The 14,796-nt window shown below is 44.1% G+C and overlaps 1 protein-coding gene across 5 annotated transcripts in view; it reads left to right on the top strand.

Annotated features, from left to right (window-relative positions):
- The window catches only part of LOC119161454 (protein FAM13A), a 196,345-nt gene that overhangs the window by 173,978 nt on the left and 7,571 nt on the right, over nucleotides 1–14,796 (top strand). For all 5 annotated transcript variants that reach the window (XM_037413930.2, XM_037413933.2, XM_037413934.2 and 2 more), the window contains 2 exons: nucleotides 363–617; nucleotides 8,976–9,139. In XM_037413930.2, the coding sequence (XP_037269827.2) occupies nucleotides 363–617; nucleotides 8,976–9,139 (419 nt within the window). The remainder of the gene's footprint in view (nucleotides 1–362; nucleotides 618–8,975; nucleotides 9,140–14,796) is intronic.

Here is a 14,796-nt window from a genome sequence, read left to right as displayed (position 1 = left end):
GGTTTGCTTTGCCTCCGACTTCTTATATACTGGCTTCTAATTTTTCAAACCTAGTGCTAACTGACTGCTCATCTAATAATTCTTCCCATTTGATGGTAGGACTTTTCAAGTAGCTGTATTGGTGGGGAGCTTTGCTTAATTATTAAGATGGCATGAAGTTTAGGGACATTGTTGCTTTGTATAGATTTGTGAATTGATGGTACTGCGCTAGTTCAGTCATCTCTAGTTCTAACACTAAGAGCTCTAGTGTGTTACAATTATAATAAATGTTTTAAGGTTTTCTCGCATTGATTCTGTGGCTCTGCACTATGCTAATAGTGTGCAGGACTTTCTCAACATTTGTTTTTTTTTCTCCCTTACAGGACATGACACGTGAGCAAGTGCTGGAAGAAAAGCTGGCATTGCAGAAGGCACTGCTGCGATTTGAGAGTGTGCACGGCCGGCCCTCACGTCGGGCTGATCGCAATCTTATGCGGCCGCTGTATGACCGTTACCGAAGTGTCAAGCGCCTGGTGGGCAGGAACCCCCTGGCCAAGGGCAAGGACTCTGAGCTGCAGCCCATCCTGGAGCACGTTGCCATGAACTTCACTTCCCCACAGCCCCGGTCCCCGCCCCAGGTGCGTGCCCGTGACCACCTTGCCATTTTCACGCACTTAGTTGGTCATCAACACTTGCAGGGAGACACATGTGAGGGTTGTGATTACGCCTTAAGCATGCGTGCAAGTTTGTGCTTTATGGTCACATGAGATGAAAAAAAAAAGGGGGGTTAAAAACTGGCATTGAGGTTAGTGTTGGCTTGTAGTAATTTTCTGCAAAATTGTGGACTAAAAATAATTGTAAAGTTGCCCGAATGTGCAATCTATTCTAGCATTTGTAATGGTTTCAGTCGAGAAACTAATCGGCAAATGATAGTACCATGTTGTTAAGGGTAGATGTGGTTAGAAAAAAACGTTTAATTTATCTGTAGCTTAGGGTAATAAAATTTTTCATTCACCTAAGCATATACTGACTTTTATGCTGATTTCAAATATGTAATTAGTCTCACACTAAGTTGCATAGTTTTCATTTTGTGCCATGAAAATGTGTAAAATATCATTCTTTTTGGACGAAATTTTTATGTCATTGAACTGTAATGGTTCAGAGCTATCAATGGCTTCTATAGCTTCACATTAACTCTAGGATGCAAATAACTACGAAGAAAATGCGTATAGGGCATTGATTGACAAGAAAAATTGTGATCTGAGAATTCTTAAAATCCTCCACCCATACTAATTGCTTGCTTTAGTTTCGTATTAATTATACTGGCAATATCAAGTTTTTAAGGAAATACTTGCACCCTTCAGATGTTAAGGAATATCTGGGAAAAACTTCATCCTGATCTGGCTACGTGAAGTACCAAAAAACATGTTGTCTAAACTTAACAAGGTGTCTAAACTTATGAAGTTGCCTAAATATGGATCTTAAAACTGCACATAAATGAAAGCTCATCTGTGCGGCAAAGATGTGTTCTTTAAGATCATTTCTTCCATCATGAGAGCTTGGCAATCATTGTTATTTTGAACATGTGGCTTGAGTGAACTCCTCATGCGAAATGCAATAGCAAGTAGCCAGGTGACAATTTCCAGGGGACTCTATAGACAATGAGCTCTTTTTAGTTTTGTGTAGGCACCTTGTGTTTTTTAGGAGCAATTTTAACCTACTTCGGGTTTTTTACAGTCTTCAGATTCTTTATTGTGAAAGTAGAGAAAGTCAACTTGTGAACGCGAATTGAAATGAAAAATATGTAATCTTGGACAAAAACCTTGGTTTTTCATCTCGCGTCTATCTGTAAAGCTCTCTTTGTTGCTATAGCTCAATATGATACTGTTAAGACTGCATCTAAAGGACAAGAGGTACCAACGTTACTAGATCCTGTCAGTTGTAAAACTACCGTGTTTATTCGAATATAGGTCGACTTATTTTTCCCGAAAATGTTGTTAATAACTAGCTGTACACTGATATTTATGACCAAAGAATCTTGACCTATATTCACAATGAAACCAACCAAAAGCGCTGAGCTTATGGCGTTCAACTGCTGCGCCCGCTGTTTCTCAAGCGCTTCCTGCTGCATACACATGTTATATACCATAAAATCTGAGATAAAAAACCCCTTCTTCCTTTCTGACTACCTAAGTAATTGAGAAAAAAGTTATTTATGCAACAGTCACGTACCACCCCCGCTAAATGCAGCCGCTCCGCCGTGTTTGCAATGAAACCCACGATTTCCCTAGGTATTGGCCGTGAAGTCTCTAGTCCGCTAGCCGTGCTTCCGGCACTGCCTTCCGGCACGCAGCCGCACTGCCACTGGCCTGAGGCCTCGCCGTCGCCACCTCGTGATTGGTTCATTGTATGATTGGCATGGCAGGGTGACGGTTCGCATTTGCTTCAGGTGCGGCGCCATGCTTCCTACCGGGCTGCAGAAATTAGGTGCCTCCTTCTTCTAACCACCACCACCATTTGGTTGTGCCCGGTTGCGATGTGACGTCGGCGGAGCTACACAGGTTACTTCAAGTGCCAAGTGAGGCTTTTCACCGAGGGCTCGAGCAATATTGCCATGCAGCAGGAGTTCTGTATATATACGTTGAATAGGGGTTGGTGAACACAGCGGGACCGTCTGTTTACGTGCCAATGTCGGTGTCGTGCCTTTCGTGGCCCAGCAATCAGCACCGGTGCCAGCAAGGACAACGTTGTTTGGGAAGTCGCAGATGCTTGCGGAGAATCCGATGACGATCCTTGCACATCTGACAAGATGACGGCCCCGGCAATGATTAGGGCGCTGAGTTATGTAAATAGAGCTGTGCTACGTTTCAATTTATCTGTATCTTAACTAAAAAAAAAACATTGCTCAACCTAAATTCGATTTTTTTTTCTCTTGTAGAACACTATGAGTAGAAGTCGACCTATATTCATGCCCGACCTATTTTCAAGTAAATACGGTACCCCTGGGAGTGGCATGAAACATGGCCCTCTGCCGTCTTTTTTCCTGAGGTGACGCTGCCTCCGCGATCGGCCCAGTACGCTACGGAAGTTTCACAAGGCTGTAGCGCACCACCGACTGAATGTTGCTTCTCTATATCTCATTCTCTTTCATTGTGCTGCTCTCCTTAGCACCAAGCATTCAAGGAAGAGCATTTTTACTTTGTGCACACGGTAAAAAACACTTGATGGGTGAATGAATAGGACACTGAGGATTTTCGTGCGGAGCATGTTGTTTTATTTACGCGTATAACGGGCAGGTTACATAAAAATAGAAAAACACGTTTGGCAATAGTCACAAAAAATGCACCTTCTTGTTTGCTATAGCTACCTTCTGACTGTTTTTTAGTCGACAATTCGTACCCCTTGCATAAAAATTTATCCGCATGACAAAGAAAAAATTCAACACATTGTGCGTGAATATGAACATATGGTCTGCACAGCCAAGAAGAGGGAGGCAGAACCTTTTTGGATTTGCGAGGAGCTTATTTAGAAGCTAATATCCTGGGCAGGTGGTGTTTAAGCTCATGGCAGTACATGTCTTCCGTCACCACCTCTTACCGCCTTTTGTGGCAATGGTTGAGGACTCGACTCCTGGATACAGGTTGGCAGGGATGCCTTGGCACTGTTTTATTTGGTCAATGGAGCTGAGCCAACATTCCAAGCCGCAAAGTTGAGCCACTTGGACGGACGCATTTGTAGCATAGATGGTTGATGGTACAGGTAGGCCGTTTGCACCCCACTTAAAAAAAAACTTTTTTATTTATGAGTAAATTTTGATCAAACTTGCATGCTTTATGTATTGTGACATGCTGATTTCAAATATGCAATTACTTTTTCTCTGCAATAAGTACTTTTCAAAATATCGAGAAGTTCGTGTTTTTTTCATTGGCTAATTGGGAGTTAAATTTTCTCTTTAATGCTGGTTGTCATCAAAGACACTGGCATATGAAAATGATCCTGTGTTGTCAGAGATTGAAGTGGTACAAGAATAAATGTTCTAGAGTGATTTGAGCCAAAGTTACAGCATGTCAAGCATTTGCAAGCAAAAGGCTTCAGTAACACCTTGGAGCAATTATTACTATAGGAAAACATGTTTCATGTTATTTGTTCAAATTTTAGGCCTACTACAGTCCCCATTTGTCCCCTTTTCTAAAAAAAAAACAAGAATAAATGCGATAGGATAAGTATTACCAGAGATATCGTCTCTCCAAAACTACATGATCAAAAACGCAGTTTTGAGAAAACGACAAAAAACATTTTTAGACAAATTAGAAATGATTATGGAAATTACTTCAACATTACAGTGATAAAGGATGGTACACGTGTTCAATCAGACAAGAATCAATATTTTACAACAATTTTGAATTAAATTAGGGCATCTCAAATTTCACTTCTGAAACCCAATAATACCTTCTAAAATGATTATTTTTATAAATGTTCTTCAATGATATGTAGCTGTATACTAGTCCTACTGCACTTGTCAATTCACCACTTTTCTGTCAAAAAAGAAATTATTGAGACTAGTTGAGTAGAACCGGAGATATGGTGGTTCCAATATGACATCATCAGAAATGCCACTTTGGGGAAACGGGTAAAAAAAATTTATTTACACACTCTCCCTTCAAAGAAAAAGTATCTCAAAATGATCCAGGGAAGTAATCGAGATGCAGTTTGTCATGGTGCCTTTTATTCACTGCCTTAGTTAGGCCAAGTGATGCTGCCCTTTTTTTTAGCAGAACTTGTGCTACGCCGCAGGTGCTTTTCTCTTGCCCTGTTGGACCCAGCAGGTGTTATGTCCACATTCAATTCTGCTAGCACGGCCATAGCAGCGGGCTCATTACCAGCATTAAAATGCAGCACAGCCTCTGCTACAGCTGCCTGTACTGCAATCAACAACCAGTGCTGCTCTTTTGATAGTAGGCTCCAGATTACTGAGTGGAAAGACTCATTTGAGTTCTGGGTCTTTCCCCTGAGGAATCTTTACAGCAGTCTCCTCTCCGACAATCGCAGGTAAACCGGCAAGAGAGCTGCAGCCACATCACTAGGTAAATTATATTTGTGCTTGGGCTCTGGCTCCCCTTTAGCCTTTGCTGCGTTGTGGCGGCACCAAGATTGCTCACCAGTTGGACACAGTTGGTGGTTCGGGCAACTGTTGGTAGAGGTGACGTGATGAAACGTTGCCATCACTGCCCGGCTCATGGCTTCAACATCACCTATGTGCGATTTTAGCGCTCGCCCATAGTAGACAGCCAACCGGTCGATCAGTTCGGCAGTCAATCTCCCCTTGCCACCAAGGCTTCGTTTGCCTTCCCCCTTGTATTGTTGCACTAGGTTGCGTAGTGCAGTACCCATGCGTTTCTCGACGTGGTTTACGCAATCCTCCTTCTGCACTTCAATCTAGCCATAAATTTTCGCTTCTTTTATGGCGTTGTATGTGCAGCTGTCACCATCGCACAACACCGTGGTGTAACGAAGGTCATGCCGCTGAAGTGATCGTTCAAACAAAATTTTGCCAACTTCTACCTCCATTTGGCCAGACTTGCAGTTTGAATTCTTCTGGCACTAGTGGCTTGACTTCCAGATATCATAGCCCTCACTGCCTCGCTTAGGGCTGTTCTCACAACCCAAACAAAAGTTGGACATCACATGGTAGTCAATCACATATCCTGTAAACAGTTCGACAACCGTTTCAACACCAATGTGAAAGGATTGGCCCCGTGTTAACCAAGTGCCGTCATAGCACACGGCAATGTTCTTTTTGTGCCCAAAACACATCTCCTCGTATAACTCCTTTACTTCACTCGCGCACCGAGTCATAATGGTCGCGGCAGCTCGAGTTGCAGCCGGTTCTAAGGTTTGTTTCAAGTGCTGTTGAAACGTCTTATTGTGCAGCCCCCGCGGCGACAGTCCCATCGCCGCGAAAATATCGTTCATGGCTGTCCGGTCATTCCCACTGAAGAGAATCGCACGCGTGGATAAAATGCTTACCGCAAATAAATTGCAGGACTTATCATCATTAACATGGCGAGAGTTCCATGCCGGCGTGACTTCACCACAACAGTCGCACTTCACTATCATTTTTTAGCGAGGCCATAGTCGCGGTCACCCGTGACTAATTTTGCTCACCTGCCACATACTCTGCAGCGTAGGAAAGCAGCGAGCAGCTCATTCAGGACCTCCATGTCAATCATCACATACGGAGCTGCAAGGTCCGCGGTGGAGTCCGATGACGCATCGCTTGCACCGGTGAAAACTGCAGTCTTTCGCGCTATTGCCGTGTTGACTCAAGTCTATGAATAATGTCCTGCTCACGAGCATTTACTTGCACTATTTCGCTGCTCGTGACAGCTCTAGCGTCAACTCGCACACGGCTAGAGCCGGCGCGAAGAATGCCGTCGTTCTTGGACGAATCGCTGTTAGCTGCATCGCTGCGGGTTGCTTGCTGATCGCTTGTAGAGCTGCGCGATGACATGCCCGCATCTTGCGAACCGCTATCACCTGCGCTGACGATATCGGATGCCCCGACACCGCGAGTCGCCTGCTCGTCGGTTGTAGTGCCTTTGAAGAGCGGATCGGTATCACCTCCATCGCCGTTATCGGGCGCCGAAGCAACAACGGCCGCTTGCTGTGTATCACCTCCATCGCCGTTATCGGGCGCCGAAGCAACAACGGCCGCTTGCTGATCGGTCCCGGCAACCTGTGACGTCGTGCTGTTAGCACGTTTTTTTCATTTTGGCTCGCCTTCGGCTGAACCGATACACCGAATGATGCTTTTTTGGTCCTCCAGGCATGTTCGTCATGTCACCGTAACCAAAGTAAAAATGGCGCTTCGAATAGCCAAGTTTACAAAGCCAACACCCTAAGCCAATCAGACGGCGCCATTTCAGCCATGTGATCTCAAGTGGCCAATGGCAACGTTTTACGCGCATTTTTCTTTCTTTTTTATTTCAAGAAGTGGCAAGCTTAGTGTTGCCCGACCGAGCGAGGAAAAAAGCCAAATGCGAGAGCTTTTCAACGATACCTAAATGGCCGCATTCAAGCGGACCGTTCAACAGTTACAGGCAGCCGAAATAAGCACGATTTGTCCTCAATTTAAAGGGCTGGGGGCGTGCCAACGCATCTTTAATTTACTGTTACGCCATTAATACGCGGTATTTTGCGACTAAAATTTGCAGACAGGTATGGGATAGTAGAAAGAATACAAAAATGACACTTTCGAAAATTTGATGTTGGAGGAAATTTTCGGGTCTCAAGAGCCGTGTCTCCCCTTGAGTTTATTTGATATTGTCACGGCTTTTCCAATGTAAGAAATAGCATTTTCCTGTACAAGCTTGAGTAGAACAACCGTATCGCTATATAGTTCTGCCGACTACCCTTGCACTTTTTCTCTCGCTAAAGCGAGCGAAAGAGTGCAAAGCTCATTGAAGAGCAGTGAAGGGCTTTTCGATGGCAACTGCGTCGTCTTTGGAGCACACTCGTTTGCCATGGTCACCATGGTCAGAATCACTGGGCACTGCGTTTTCATTTTCACCTCCATTTCGTTTCTTGTGGCGCTTAACATCAAGAGCTGGCTGTGCAGGGGGAAGCTTGCGCTTGTTCGAGAGATTTGATAAATACTTTCGGCAAATCAAAAAAAGACATGGTACATCGTTTTCTTTTAGCACCACATCATCATTGACAATGTGGATGAAATCTTGAATGATCTCTTCTGGCTGGAAGTGCAGATCTTACACGACACAAGAGCTGGCACGTTTTTTGTCGAGCCTCGAAATTGTGCGCTGCCATTTGCGAAAACGCGAAGCACTCTTTGGCGGCCTATAAAAATGTCTAAAATGTCTCTTCTAGCCCAATTATCCAACTGAATCGTAGACACTCCTGCAGCCAGTCACGAAATACCGAGGCATATTTACTCATAAGGCACGCGACATGATCCTGGCGCTTAGATAACCAACACGAGCAACAACAACGAAAAAAGAAACACGTGCGCTTGGGTGCCTCTGCCCAACGTAGCGTTGCCTCTGTCAGTGTTGCTTGCACTGCTCGCCTTCAGGCCTACAGCGCTGCGTGCGCCCCTCCGCGGGTGCGACAGAAAGGGGTCGGGGGCCGCGGTGGAGTTTGGCAACTGAAGGTATCTAATAACGTTGAGAGGAACTACTGTACCATTTTGGTCAAAAGTTTCTCATTGTTACAAGCGTTCAAGGCTACCCGATGTGCTGCATTGTGGGCTTCTCTGAGTATATTTTTGGCCTCTGAGTAGATTTTTGGATAATTTTTGAAGGTGATTGAGAAGTCTGTCTGTTAAAAGGTGTCAGGACTCGGAACCCTTTGTAACACAAAATTTTGGAATAGAGGCACTGAAGTTCTATTAAGCACCAAATATTTTATAGAAATGGTGCAATAAAGAGCAGTGAACACCTGAGCAGACCCTTTCAGAATTGGCAATGATTGCAAAAAATGGCTGCAATTTATTGTTCAGTCCTTGCAAGCTATGGGGAAATAAAGAAAGCTGTGAAAATTTGTGATTGAGCCAAGCATAGTATACCTTTGTTTAATATCTTTTGTTATATATGCACAATATTACTTTTGATTGATGAATTCCGCCATTTTGGACTGATAAGCAGTGGTTTTGCTGGTTTTCTATGCCATAATATGAAATGGTCATGGTCATGAAAAGGAGCGTATTGGCCCTGGCAATTTCGTGCGTGTGAGTTCGCTATAGCACTGTTTACTTTATGTGGACATAGCGACGTCATCAGTCTAAGATGGCGGTGCTTGAGCGTGTCCGGAAAATGGTGTACATTGAATATTTATCATTGTGTATATAATAGGATGTGCCATTTCGATTCTAGATTTGAGTTGTTGCTTTGGTGACCTTGCCCATGAAACAAAATCCTCCTCCAGTTTGCGAAGATATTTACTCACTGCTGTATGTTAAGTGTTTTGTCTCATCTGTGCAGGAGCTCGAAGAAGTTGTCGATGATGTGACTCCCATTTCCACGATGGCACAGAATGAGGCAATCACTGATGTGGAAGAGCCGGTCACAAGTAAAAAAGAAGTGGTTGAGCAGGTTCCCATGGTCCTTGACAAGTGCAGCGATTCCAATCTGCATGAGCTTCCTTTGTGAGTACAGGACAACTTATCTTTGCGGTCTCGAGGGCTGGCATGGCACTTACGACATATACACACAACATGCAGAGTGTTGAGTGTTATACATGCTCAGTTGCTGACATAGGCGTGCGTGGGGTTCCCCTTCAGGGGCGGTGAAATCAATGTATGAGGCTGACTTTGTGTGCCCCCCCCCCCCCCCCCCCCGAGTTGCAGTGCCTTCTTGCCTATGACTCAATGTAGAGGGCGAACTTTGCGACAAGGTGACCAAAAGGGGTGGCTGTCCCCCCCTCCTCCCGTACGCACGCCTACGGTTGCTGACAATAATCTAGTAATTTGAACATGCCTGATTTATTTGAACACTTTCGTGGCACCGCCGCTGGCCATCCCCATTATTTCCACATATAAGGGCTGCTGAAAATTCGACAAAATGTAGTGTGTGTTGCAAGAATTCGGACTCAAGCTTTGCAACTGCACGCTTGTTCGGCCACGAAGTTGGACAGAAGCAGCAGTATTTTAATTTTGTTATATCACCAGTACTTATTTGATACCAAGGCTACTGAACCAACACACATATTCGTTTAATGGCGGCATCCATGCATACCTGCCAAGTCTCCGGGATTATGAGCGTTTTTTCCGGTTGTAGGGTTGTCATGAAAATCTCCTGGAAATTGAAATTTCGGTGCGTAATCTGGCTGCACTGACAAAAAAAGCATCTCAATCCGCTCTAGGATTTTGGGACCTACCCCATTTTATTATAAATGAGTAAAAGAGGCGCTCATGTAAACGTACAGTATAATCTCAGTGATGCGAAACCGCAGCAGATACGAATTCTTGAAATTCGCGAGCCAAATTTTACTATGTTCGTTGGGCCTCAATTCAAATGCTCCGAACACATTTTCTAATCGCGGCGGGTGATACGAAATTTAGTATGCAAACCGTGGTACAAAGGCTGAGAGCAGCGTACTCGAAGCTTTGGAAGTACGCGTGCGACCGGCGCGCGCACCGTCTTCTACAGTGCGTGTGATTGTCGTTGCCACAACCGCCGTGGACAAAACCGCAGTCGCCCTTGACACGATCATGTATGGCGACAACGTAACTGACAGAACCCCGAAAGTGTGCACTCAACCAGTCAAAGTTCCGCAAACTCCGCAGACAAAACTGCGTCAGATGCTATCGTAGATGGCATAAAATGAATTAGTTTTGAAGGCGCATGCGCAGCCAAGCGCATGGGGATTCTGAAATGAACTACCGTTTTCCGCAACCGCTGCACATAAAACTGCGGTTGCGGCAATGCGATAGCAATCTACGAGCTCCGAGGGCACGCAACGGTAGCTTAGATTCAGTAAATACGTAAAAATTAAAAAAAAAGTTACAGTTTCACCACAAGGGCGAAGCAATAAATGCCACAGCAACAACTTGGAGTGTAACGCTGAGAACGGCAAGCAGATCGAAACATGCAGCGCGCTGTTCACACACAAATGACGCGCGAAAACGATACTCGCAGGACGAGAGGGAACTAACAACGTTTACCGCTTGACACGTAATGCGCTGTTTAAACAAAAACGATGCACGATACGTAATCGAAAGTACAAATGAGTACAAACTAACAAGTGTCCCAGTTGTTCAGTTGTTATACCTCGCTGTGTATGAAAAGCACGATGTTTTCGCAAAAGGGGCTTGTGCAGAGACCAAAGTGACCTTTGTGGGCCCGGCAACTAACGCTTTCGTTTCAGTGAATGCTGAAGCCACTCCATTCCCCCACCAAAGGATAAGAGCATGCGCACAGGCATGGATCCATGGGACAAAGTACACGTGAGAGATAAGCACGCCTCGGCGCATCGCGACGAACTCGGCACCAAGCGCGGGCGACTTTTTTTTTTTGAGTGTTTATATATATAAATACGTATACATATACTGCGAAGGACGGTGGTGATGGCGACGGCAAAAAAAAAAACAGCCTGGACTGTCCATATAATTGCTCTCGCAATAAAAAGGAGCCAGACGCGTTTTCTGTCAGAAGAATCTAGTAGTGAGCAAAGCTTTGCCCCGCGCTTTTGCGGCAGCCAGCTGCGCCGTCCCGTCCATTCATGTGTTTCCCAGGAAGACACACGCGAGTTGTCTTGACTGAAATAGATTATGCTCCTTGTGTTGATCCTTTGAGACTCTCACCTTAGTGAAAAACTCTACCCTCGTGTGTTCGACCACTCCTAGCCACTATAAGATTGCAACGCTGATGTTGGCGCTTGCGATTTAGACCCCCTCTCACCCCCTTCTGTTTTTCTCGATGTTTTTTGTTTGTTTGTATGTCCTTGTTTTTTTTTGCCGTGTGCACCCCCCCCCCCCCTTCCCGTTGCGGAAATCTCCCGGTTTCAGAATCCTTAAACTTGGCAGGTATGCCCATGTAAAGACCGCACCAAGAACATTGAAAAAAATTTCGAGAGAAATATAATAAATATTGCCCACCTGTGAGCTGAAATGTTCATTTTTTATTTTTAGATGGTTGGCAAGTGTTATACGTTGTGTTGTAAAAAAATTCCAGGTTTTGCTTTCAGTTTCTTTTTTTTGTTTGTGTGTGTGTATTGAGCAAATCAAGGCAGCTGTACAGCTTTGGACACTTGCAGGTAGCGAAAGCATATCCTCCATGACTTAGCCACTGTCACCAAGACGCTGCTGTAGCTGGTCTCTTGATCATCACCATTCTTACTGCTGGCTAAGTGATGCCGCAAAGTCATTTTCACTTGCACGAATCATCATGCAAATTCTGTTCTGCACATGCAGCATTTGTTGATGTGTGTATTAACAGTGACATGGTCTCTGGCAACTTCCTGAAGACAAAATTCACACAAAAATGCGCTGTTTTTTTGTAAACTATGTTGTACGAACTAGCCCAAGCAACTGCTTTAGTTCTTGGAGACATTTTTATATGGTGTGAATACTACCCCTGATAATTACACCAAAAAGGGTGGCGAGGCGAAAGAAGTGGTGGACAAGACTTTTGCATAAAATTGGCAATCATTTGGTAAATGCACAATGACCAGCATTAACAATCTCAGGAATGAAGATATGGTCTATGTAGACTACTTATTTGATTTGTGGCAAGAGCATGACAGTGCTCAGGGTAGGGGTCACAATATTGAATAATGTCTTTCGCTCAATTTGGTGCCGCTCATATTATACACTGCTATCGATTAACAGATCCCTTTAATATGGGTAGGGTGTTACTCTGACTACCATTGAAGCACTAATAACGTTGGGGGAAAAACTGTAGGAAAGTGCATCGCTACAGAACTGCATCTGTGGACATTTTGGGCCATGGGTAGGTAGGCACTTTTGTGCACGTAACAAGGCTTTGACAGATTTGAGCCACGGCCGCTCCATCTCTCCCTTTGGTGCAGCCTGCTGAGTTGTTTCCCGAACAAAAGAGCGCGCGTGAAAGGTAAAGTTGACGGACCAGCCACAATGGGGGGGATGAGGGCGCTGCCCATCGGTGAAGTAATCGTGCTAGCACTGTGTCCCGTGAATGGGTAATCTCACTCATCCTACCTATTTTGTGACAGTCGTATCCTGCAGTTGTTCGGTGAGCATACGATGCCATTTTGTTCTTCTATACTTCTGTTATAAAGAAGCTACACGGGTGAAAATTTCCTGCTGATTGGCTATTGGTCCCATCTGTGCTGGTTATGTATAGTGCATTCCCAGCAGGTGATGAAACCAGTAGCTGACGGAACCTGCAGGCAGTCGAACCAGCAGGCAATGAAACTAGCAGGTGATGGAACCAGCAGCTGATGTAACCTGTACCTGGTGGTTCCAGCGCAGTGTTGCTGGCAGTTGACCAACTTGTAACTCGCCGACATGTAGCACAGCTCCAAGCAACAAAGCTGGCAATAAGCCAAATTTGAGCTGCATATTGTCAGCTGCGAGCTTTATTGCAGCTCAAACCAGCTCAAGTTCAGCCCGTTTCTAACAGGAAGTTAGTCCCTTCACAGCTGTAAAACCGTCACATTCCATTTTTCGTAATACTTAGTACATAGTTGGAGTAATAATACGAGTTACAGTGGTACCAATGAGCAGATTAAGTTTGTTCCCCTCAAGAGCATATAGTTCTAAAGGTGCTGCTTTTCAAGAGTTCGTTAAATACGCACACAACAAACAAGCATTGATCAGTTACATTTTATTAAAAAATATATTTACACGTGAAAAGGGTAATCTGTCAGCTTCGGCTTCTGCTAGATATTTAATCATTCTGGATGGAAATCCACAGGGGACCTTGATCCACACCACAGATGTCTGTATTGTCGAGGGCAGGCAAGTGACACAGGCAATCTATAACAAAATAAAAGATTTGGTAGTCCATGCAGGTCGCGACTGCAGATATCAATCTTTAAAAAGTGCTACATAACGCCCATTCGCGGGAAGCAGTGCGCGCGAGGACATACATATCAAGCGAATTAACTTCTGCATCTCTACAGCGCCATTAGTTCACTCAGCAAACTAGAATTAAGCGCTGTGTTAATACTTTATTACTCTGCGGAGACAAAGGAACATGGCTTACATCAATCGGCATGCATACGCACATGCATTAACATCGAAAACACCAATTTACAACGACAGTGAGCTTAATAAAGCAAAGACACATTCGGGATATGTATAATTTACTTATATTTGAAATGAATAATGCAACTTACCAGCAGGGAAGATTGAGGGCTGAGAAACACTGGGTCTCGATCTGCGCTCACAAAATCAAGGCACTGCATAGCACAGCACCAAGAACAGCTCAAATAGTTCGATATTCACTTGTTACACTTTCCACAGATGAAACTGACCTGAAAATAAACTATTACATGTTAATGTCACACAAATTCTAGAGGAAACTTGCAACTAACACAGCGAACACACAAATGCAAAGACAGACAAGTCACAACAAGGGCACAACATGTGTTGTACGAAACTATGGCGCTAAGGCATCATGACAGTTTACACGTTATATAGGACTGCTATTTCTTATACTTTTACCTGTAAATAAATAATACAACTTTTTTATTGTGCAGTATTTGTATTAAAAAGTAGGTAACTATTCAGTACTAGTTTGAAAAAACGCCAATAATTGATACGAGAGTAATGCTACTGAGGAGTCAACGTGTATGGCGGCAAATTCAATGCTTGGCAATTCTGGGTGCCATACAAGAAGTAGCAATGTGGTGCTCTTTATGGCGGCGTTGGCCTCTCTAGCAGCGTCATCGTAGCAGATGAGAGCAAGCTCTCTGTGGTCTGATCGTAACAGAGATTGGTGAACGGTGACAACAAAAACGCTATTTTCCGTGTGGAATCAACTGCAATTGCGTTGAGCTTTTGCTTAGGGGACATAGCACTTATAAAAAAGGTTTTTTATTTCTTGATCAAATTTGATGAAACATTGCAAGTGTATGTATATTTGTGTGCTGATTTCAAATATGCAATTATTTTTGTCATATAAAGTGTAGTTTTTTAAATACTGAATATTTCATGTACCTTTTGGGGAGCAAGTTTTTGTCTAATATAAATGAGTTACAAAGTAAATCAGCATATCAAAATAATCTGGAATCACGTCTGATTGCAATGCAACAAAAATGGATGTTCTAAACCCACTAGAAGAAAAATAATGGAATGTTGAACACTTCCCAGAAAAATCC

This window comes from Rhipicephalus microplus, chromosome X (genome assembly GCF_043290135.1).
Source record: "Rhipicephalus microplus isolate Deutch F79 chromosome X, USDA_Rmic, whole genome shotgun sequence".
NCBI classification, from domain to species: domain Eukaryota; kingdom Metazoa; phylum Arthropoda; class Arachnida; order Ixodida; family Ixodidae; genus Rhipicephalus; species Rhipicephalus microplus.
The sequence above is the reverse complement of the archived record's forward strand: the minus strand, read 5'-3'. Positions and strand labels throughout refer to the sequence as shown.